The following is a 9,244-nucleotide window of genomic DNA, read 5'->3' as shown; positions in this document are numbered from 1 at the left end:
GAACAGTAACAGCAATATTGTATTAATAAACTGTGAAAAGACTTAGCAACTTAGATCAATACAATTAACATGACATTTCTAAAGGTCTCATGGTGAAATATACTATTCTCCAAATAGAGAACTAATGGACAAAGTGAGGTTTGGAGCATACTTTTTTCCCTCTTAATTTTTCTTGCTTCCTCCCCAGCAGTATGACTAATCTGGATATATTTTGCATGTCATCATATGTAAAATAGGTATTGCATTTTTTGCTTTTTCAGTGGGTATGAGAGAAAACAGGGAAGAAAAGAATTTGAAACTGAAAACATTTTTTAAAAATTTGGAATAGCTTTTTGGGTAAAGGAGAAATAGAAGGATTACTGTGTTGTTTTGAGTTTAGTTGATGTTAGATAATTGAATTTATGGTGTGCATAGTTAAATGAGTTGTGACATCTTCCAGCTACGTTTAGCAGCACATAAAAGTAGAAGTGACAGATATTAGGAATAACTTAGGATTGAGATTTCACAAAAGATGCATGTTGTAAGTAGAATGCAGTGCAAAGCTGAAATGGTTGAGAAAGTCAGAGTAGGAGTAACGGTGGGGTGGTGACTGGAGTTTGAAATGAAGATGAATAATACGTTTGGGAGTGATAATATAAGGAGATGAAATGATAGATTGTCAGACAGGAGAAAGTAAGTTTTTGATTAAGTAAGTGTTAACACTAGTTGGTAAGGATGAGATCCAGGATATAACCATTCCTAAATATGTAGGTGAAGTGAGAGATCATAGGATCTAAAGATACTGAGGAACTGGAAGGCTGGGGAACTTAAATGTTGAAATTCTTTAAAACAGTTTCTTCATCATGTATGAAATTTTCCTTCAATTATTTTATCAGGTTTTCTAACCTCTCTGGGGATTCTTGTTCACTCAAATCTCTTTTATGGGTTTCTACATACAGTTATGGCAGAATTACTCTCCTCTTCTGGAATTTTATACAAGGATTACTTTAACCCATAGCATTTCTTCATTGCAAAATTCTTTTTAGCGTGTTCATTTCCTCAGTCTTTACTGTTAATTTCTTTGGGGCTCCCTTACCTCTTAGCTGTTGTTTTTAGAAGAGGAAAATTGGGTGTAATGGCAGCTTTTTCATTCAGTCATCTTTTAGTGATAGAGAAATGGGTTATGGATCAAGGGTCCAGAGGTGATGAAATAAGATGTGATCAAGGTCACATAAGTGAAGAGAGGGGTCAGCTTTGGTAATGAAAAAGATCATTTTATCCTGAGGTTACAGTAAAGGCATGAAGAGGTTTTAAGATGCAGAGAGTATAAAGTACTAAAGATTAATGATTTTGATATGACTGGCTGGGTATTCAGTTTTGCTTTCTGTTGTTGCCCAGAAATTTTCAAATTCTTCATTTCTAGCGATGATTCTATATCCATATTCTTGTTTGTGGTTGTCATGCTTGTGACTTATTTTCAGGCATTGTTCTATCCATGGAAGATGCATTATAGAGAATCACTTCAGTGGTTGAGATCCTGCTATGTTTTGAGACATGCAACATCTTATAATAACATATCAAGAATGTGATAAAGATAATACTGATATAACTATGGTGTTTGGGGGCTATGGTAGGATTCTTACCATACCCCTTAAAGTATTTCATCAATCCAACATTGCTGATATAGAAGCAAAGGCTATAGTGAAATGAAAAGAAATCTACCATTAAGACAATTAATCTTTTAATACTTTAAGTCATTTTATCAATTATTTTACCTTTAACAATGAAATGAAATGATAACAGATTATCTCTAAAGTGTCTTCTAGTTCTAAAACTTTGATTGTAAAGTTCTTTTCAATGCTAGGATAACATGACTTATGACTTCCAATCATTCTTTTATCACAAGCCAAAATTCAGATATTCTCTTAGATTAGCTAAAAATCCATGCCTCTTAAATAATGCTTACTCAATCCAAATTATTAAAAATAAGAACTTCAAAGGAGAAACTAAAGAAAGCAAACAGGTTTAAGTTGGTAGATCTCTTGTTTGAAATCACATTTTCAATTTAAAATAGGAGAGGAATGAATAACTACAGGAATGGGGAAAAGTTCTTTTTTGCTAATGATGCATTCACTTCTCTTGGCTAGTTGATGAGTTTGGGGAGCAATTTTATCAGCTGTCACAACAGACCTAAGTCTGGATTTACAGAAGGCATAAACACATAATGGCCTTAATGAGATTTTTGAATCTAACAGCAGCACATAATTAGATCCAAATAGATTAAAGCTCCCCACTGTGCTTTAGAAATATAACTAGAAAGTTTTATTTTCTCTAATAGTAGGGGTGTAAACACAAAATGGCTTATGGAGTCAGAACATAAATAGCCTGAAAGTCAGTTCAAACCAAACTGAGGTTTTAGAAAACAAGTATTTGTAATGGAAATACTGACTGGTTGTGCTGAGTAGTAGTATAGTACAATGCAAGAAGAAATAATGCTGGTTATTCTCCATGATCCTAATCCAGGCCTCTCAGTCTATTAAATAAGAAAAATGTTATTAGCTTGTATATTAACATTGATTCTACCCTCTTATAACTGATCAATTAGCAAGCATTTCCAGAGAATTATATTTAGTACTGTGCAGAGCACTATGAAAAATAGCAGACAATTCTTAAATTCAAGTATATTACAATCTCTTTGGATTGTGAAGGAGCAGCATGATAAAATATAAAAAGAACATTGAATTTGTAGTCAGAAAATCTGGGTTCAGATTGTGGTTTTGCAATTTACCAGCTGTCTGATCTCTGGCAAATCATTTATCCCTTGGAACCTCAGTTTCTACATCTGTAAAGAGCTGATATTAATACTTGCACCCCCTTCTTCACAGGGATGTTGCGAAGATAAAATAAGATAATGAATGTAAAGTAGTCTGTAAACTTTCAAACACTATAAAAATGTCAAGCTGCAATTATCTTACAACAAGGTTTGCTAAGACTAAAGGTATGCTTTCTTTTCTCAGAAGATGACTGATTTATTCTTATTAAAACACTTTAAAAGTAGTGAATTTTAGGAATAAGAAAGTTCACTTATATAAAAAACATACTTTTCCAAGACTGGCTGAAAAACTCAAAGTAGTATGGCAATAGGGACAGCTAGTAGTGGATAGAGCGCCAGATCTGGAGTCAGAAGGTCTGAGTTTAAATCTAGCCTTAGACACTTACTATCTGTGTGACCTGGGGCAAATCCTTAACTCTTATTTGCCTCAGTTTCTCATCTGTAAAATGGAGACACACTAGAAAAGAAAATGGCAAACCAATTGTGTTTTTCCCAAGAAAAGCTGGACATGACTGAATGAATAAACAACTGCATGTCTTCTATAGTCCATAATCAGCTGAGTTCAATGACAATACACATGTCTTGCTGGTAATCTTCCTATCAACTGTTTCGTAGGAGTTAAGAATAATAATTCTTTTATTTATTAATCCAGTCGAAAATGATGAGAGCAAAACTCAAACTCCCAACAAGAATTCCAAAGAGTAGTAATACTAAAGCCTGCAGAAACAAGGAAAACAAAAAGAAAGTTAGGTTACCTTGTATAAGGAAAGTTCTATTCTGCAAAAGGTACTAAATATATAATTTAGAGGAAAAAATTTCAAACTTTTCTTTCTTCAAGTGGCACCTATCTCAGTTTCATTTTAAGAACATTTTAAAACAAAATATTTCATTTTTTTGGACAGTAAGGCAGAGACATAGGCCTCTCTTCTATGGCAGTTTCTCTCAGTAACCAGGTATACTGAAAACTGATGTCATGTATTAGAGAACTTCATTGTAAAATTCTGAAGATGGAGACATCCATCCCAAGAAATTCCCAACATAGCACTTTAACCCTAAAATTTGATCTCTGAGTTCAAGTCAATCCCAAAAAATATTTTTATTCCTCCTTGAATTTTAAATAGAAAATTTAAATTATATAAACAAGGAATTTTACTAATTTAGACTCATACACATTTTAAAGTTAGTTCTCTTACTTTTCCCTGCACTAAATAAAAAAAGCCATTAAACCAATTATGCTTTTCATCAAAAGTATTTTTCCTCTGTGTAACTCTATTTCTGGTATGATAATGACCTGAATTTATAGCAGAGTAGCACTTTGTTACATTCATATACAATTTATTTAACTATTCTCAATGATGGGCAAAAAGTGCCGTTATAAATATTTTGGAACATATGAGGATTTTTTCTTATTAATGTCTTCCTTGAGATATAAGCTCAATAATAAACTCAAAGGATATAGACATTTTGATCATTTTATTTATGTTATTACAAATTGTTTTACAAAACAATATATTAATGTGTCCATTTTTCCCACACTCCCATCAACACTATTTTTGTAAATATGCAGAATGTGAAATGAAACGTCGAAGTTGTCTTCATTTATATTTCTCATCATTAGGATTTGGAGCGTTTTTTCATGTTTGTGAACACTTTGCGATTCTTTTGAGAACTATGTTCATATCTTTTGGAGAATAACTACTAGTGTTGTTTATATTTATTAGTTGTTTATATATCTTAGATACTAAACTCTTAGCAGAGAAACATGATACAAATGCTTTTCCTCCCATTCAAACAGTTCCATTCTTATCCCAGTTGTATTAATGTCTGTGTAGAAGCTTTTCAATTTCAAATAATCAAAGTTATGTTTTATCTTTTGTAATTACCTCTAACTCTTGTTTGGTTAAGAATATACCTCTTATCCAAAGCTATGAGATACATATGATCATTTCTCTTCTAATTTTTTAAAAGCATGATCTTTTCTGTTAAGATTATATATCCATTTAGAAATGTATCATGGTGTGTGGTGTAAGGTATTAGTCTAAGCCTAATTTCTTGCCAGACTGCCTTCCAACTTTCCCAGGAGTCTTTGTCAAGTAGGAAGTTTTTCTCTTGCTTTTGGGCAACTAGGTGGTACAGAGGATAGAATACAAGGCCTGAAAACAGGAAGACTCATTTTCCTGAGTTCAAACATGGGCTCAGACACTTACTAGCTCTGTGACCCTGGGCAAAACACTTAAATCTTATTTTGCTTTAGTTTCCTCATCTGGAAAATGAGCTAAAGATAATAGTAAATCAGTATCTTGCCAAGAAAACCTCAAATGGGGTTAAGAAGAGTCAAGATTAAAACAAATGAACAACAATTAACTTTTGTTTTCTACTTTATCAAACATGGATTTATTAAATCCTACTATTTCTAAATCTCCTTTGTCTAGTCTGTTCTGAGCCATCTCTTTCTTCTTTAATTAATACCAGGTAATCTTGATGATTACTATTTTATAATATAGTCTGAGGTCTAGATGTGCTTCATCTTTATTTCTCTTCCTAATTTCCCTAGATATTCTAGATATTTTGTTTTTCCAAGTGAATTTTGTTATCTTATTAAGCTCTGTAAAAATATTCCCTTGGTTATTTGATTGATGTAATATTAAAAACATAAATTAACTTTGGAAGTATTGTCATTTTTATTATATTGGTAAGACTCACCATGGGCACTGAATATTTCTACAACCAAATATGTTGTTGTTAGCTAAAGAGTACTTTGTAATTGCATCTCTACAATTTTGTGTTTTGGGAGGTTGACTATCAGATAATTCACGTATTTTGAGATTATGTGGAATGGAATTTCCCTTTATATTATTACTTCTTGCTTTATCATTATCATATAGAAATGTTACTGATTTTTGAGAATTTATTTTGTAGCTTATGACTTTGTTCAAGTTGTTGTCTCATATCTTCTGGGGTTTTCCAAGTAAACCATCATATCATTAGCAAACTGGGATAGTTTTATTTTCTCTTTACTTATCATTATTCTTTAATTCCTTTCTTCTGACATTGCTTACAGAACTATATCAAATAATAGTGGGGAAAGTATCCTTGCTTGCTTCACAGTTACATTTGCTGGAAAAAGTTTTAGTATACTCATACTGCATGCGACACTTGCTATTGGCTTTAGATAGATGCTTTTCATAATAGTTTTAAAAAAAGGTATCTCTATGCTTAGACTTTATAGTGTCTTTAGCATAAATGAGCATTGTACTTTCTCAAAGACTTTTTCTGAATCTAATGAGATGATAATATGATTTTGGATGTTTTGGTTTTCTATCTGTTCTTTTTTTGTTTTAGTGGATTGTTTAATTTATTCACATTTAAAGTTCAAAGAGTTACATTATATTTTATATTTTGTCTTTAAAGGTTTTTTTTTTTTTAATGATTTTACTTCTCTTCTCTAAACATAGCACTTTGTTCTTTATTTTACTCCCACTAGCTCCTGTCTCTATCCCCTTTTCTTAATTGCTACTTTTTTCCTTTAGGGAAAGTTCTTTCCAAGTTTTATTTGGTTATATATATATATCTTCTCCCTCTTTTTTTCTTCTGTTATATAGATTGCCCTCTCCTGTTCTTCATTTCAGCTAGTCCTGTTTATTAGTTTTTTACTTTCAATTTTGTGTGTGTGTGCCCTTTTCTAAAAAGGATTTCTCTTATTTTCTTCATTATTCATCTTCACTTTCTGTTTAATCCAGACTCACATTCTCTGATTCATGACTTATAATGTTCTGGTTTCTTGTTTCTATATTCTTTTATGACCAGAGCTTCTAAAGTATCCAGTCTAGAGTCTGTTCTCTAGGGTATTTCTGTCAGATTTAGTTATCCTATGGATTCCCCTTTCCTGTTATAACTCACTATCAGAACAATGCCAATTACTCCAGGTGTCAGAGAAGACTGCCTCATGGCTGGGTCTTTCCCCCCAGTAATACTTCATGATCTTTTTCCTTGCTTAAGTTTGCCTGGAAATCCATGTCCGTGCTCTCATTCCTCCAAATGCCAGTTGTTTCTACGACTTTCACCTCTCCTTCTAGGGCAAATAGACTTTTCAGATACAAAATACCCCAGACATCATACAATATAAGGTCTTCATCTCTTTTCATTCATCACTGGAACCCCCTCCCATCTCCAAATGCTTTCTTTTCTTCCCTTTTCAAAGTTTTCCCTTTCTTCTTTATCTACTCTTTGTAGGATCTTCTCTTTCTGAGACCAGAGCTAACTTCCCTCTCTTTTTTCTTTAATTTAACCTTACCTAGCATGTCACTCATTCCTCTCTATTCTTCTGTACCCTTCCACCTCTTTCATGGACCTTTCCATCTTGTAATGTAGTCCTCCAAAAAAAGCATTCACTTGTAGGTAGGCTGTCACCAGGTTCTGTCCAAAATGCTCCCTGTAAGCCTCTTCATTGTATTTACTTCTATCAGTTTTTTACCTTCATTTCTGTCTCTTTCTGTTCCTTTAGAAAGAAATTTCTTACTTGTCTTTCTATTGCTCTTTGCATTTATTCATTCTTCTTGCAATTCTCTTGTCTGAGATGCTAAAGAAACAAATATTATCTTCAATTCTGATTTTCTATCTAAAAATGTTTCTAAATCCTTCTTATTATTAAACATCCATCTTTTGTCCTATGTGGTTAAGGTCAGATTTACAGGATAGGTCACTATGCACTGAAACCTGAGTGTTAATGCTCTTTGGAATACATTATTCCATTTCTTCTTTCTTTTACCAGTGTGTGCAGAGTAGTGTTGCATTATTCAAATATCCTTTCCTCTGTATTTGAAGGGTTTTTCCTTGATGGCTTGCCAAACTTGTTTCTGAATTGAATTATTAAATTTAAACACTAAGTGTTTTGTGATTTTGCAGCTGTATTTTGTTGTTGTTTGTTTGTTTATTTTTCCTGGAAGTGATTTGTGAATTTTTTCCAATGGGACATCTACTTTCAAAAGTTTTAGACAGTTCCTTCCTATTATTTATTTCATTATGGTCTTAAGGGTTTTTTAGTCCTATAAAGTTCTTCTGGGAGATCTATGATCCTTAGATTGCCTCTACTCAGTCTGTCTTCAAGATCAGAATATTTTGCTTGCATAGTGAACATCCGTTCTTTTAAGTTTTTTTATTTTTTATTTCTTTTTTTTTTCTAGAACGTTCTCCACTTCTGTGTATTTGGATTCCCAATCTGTTCTCTCTTTTTTTTCTTTGATGAGGCTTGCCATTCCAGATTCAAGTATTTCTATTCTGCTGATGTTTTTTGTTATGTAGGATATAAATTCTGCTCTCAGAATTTTTATTTACTTTTGAGCCACTCAATAACAGTATGTTATGATTCCATGTCCTCCTTAAATTCCAAAAGGCCAGCTGTGTCATCAAAAACTGGATCATTTTCCTTTAGTTCTTAGTATTCATTCATAGATGCTTAAATTTGTTTACTAGATCTGGAAGTCATATTTCCTTCTATTACCAGAAGGAAACTTTTCTTGTTGATTTATCTGTTTATGGTCAAGATCTTTAATATTTCTTCTTCTTGAAATCCTTGATATTTTCAACCTTCTTTCTACACTACCATTTTCCCATGTTATTTTCCTTATTACTTTCTTCCTGACTCTGTCTCCTCTGATTATGGTTTCCTTGATGGCTGGATCTCAGAATCTCAACTTCCTCCCACCTTAGGCAATCCATAGTTTACTAACATACATCACTGCCCCAACTGACTTTAGAACAGTCAAAATAGCCTCCAGTTGAATGCTATGCTGCTACCCACAGGATGAAGCTGCACAGCTCTTTATATGTAGTGTGTCCTGTTTGAGTGATGTGCCCTATTCCTTCTGTCTCTAGTTCTCTAGCATGGCATTGTCAGTTCAGAACCTGCTTTCCTTAACACTGAGAGTTCAGAGACTGCTTTTCTTGATACTAGCAATTCAGAACTTTGCTGTGCTGGTGCTTCTTGGTTATAGTATCTGGAAGGCTTGTTCCTGAAGGGCTGAGACCAAGCTGGTTGCTGAGGAAAGAGCAAACTTCTGCAGCTTGGAGCCAGAACATCTACACCATGGAAAAATGAAAGGGAAGCAAGGAATAGAGGAGGATTTTGATGTAAACCTGTGTTGTGTCCATGAGTCTGTTAGTATGGCCTCAATGTCAATTGATGGAGTGCTGAGAGAGCTCAGGGTCTGTGTCAGTTCCTGGGTTATTGCTGAGTTTCTAAAGCTTCTTTTGTATTCTGGATGTCCCAGATTATGGAAACAGTTAAAATTGCTTTACCTTTGATATCTAATTTCTGTTTTGGAAAGGTCTGAGAGGTTGTAGGGATTGAAGAAAATGTCTAGTCTGCCAAATTATTGCTCATGTAACCTAGAAGTCTTCTATCATCTCTAGAATCAAATTCCAATTTCTCTG

At 33.3% G+C, this 9,244-nt stretch overlaps 1 protein-coding gene across 2 annotated transcripts in view; it reads right to left on the bottom strand.

The window, feature by feature from the left end:
* Positions 1-3,257: 3,257 nt before the first annotated feature.
* SLC38A6 (solute carrier family 38 member 6) overlaps positions 3,258-9,244 on the bottom strand; it is a 76,598-nt gene continuing 70,611 nt past the window's right edge. Inside the window, exon 16 of one of the 2 annotated variants that reach the window (XM_012548566.3) lies at positions 3,258-3,529. In XM_012548566.3, coding sequence (XP_012404020.2) covers positions 3,449-3,529 — 81 coding nt within the window. In that variant the 3' untranslated portion in view covers positions 3,258-3,448. The remainder of the gene's footprint in view (positions 3,530-9,244) is intronic. The other variant, XM_031952684.1, reaches the window with a different exon arrangement.

The sequence above is a fragment of the Sarcophilus harrisii genome, chromosome 2 (assembly GCF_902635505.1).
Source record: "Sarcophilus harrisii chromosome 2, mSarHar1.11, whole genome shotgun sequence".
NCBI classification, from domain to species: domain Eukaryota; kingdom Metazoa; phylum Chordata; class Mammalia; order Dasyuromorphia; family Dasyuridae; genus Sarcophilus; species Sarcophilus harrisii.
This window is presented reverse-complemented; position numbering and strand designations above follow the sequence as displayed.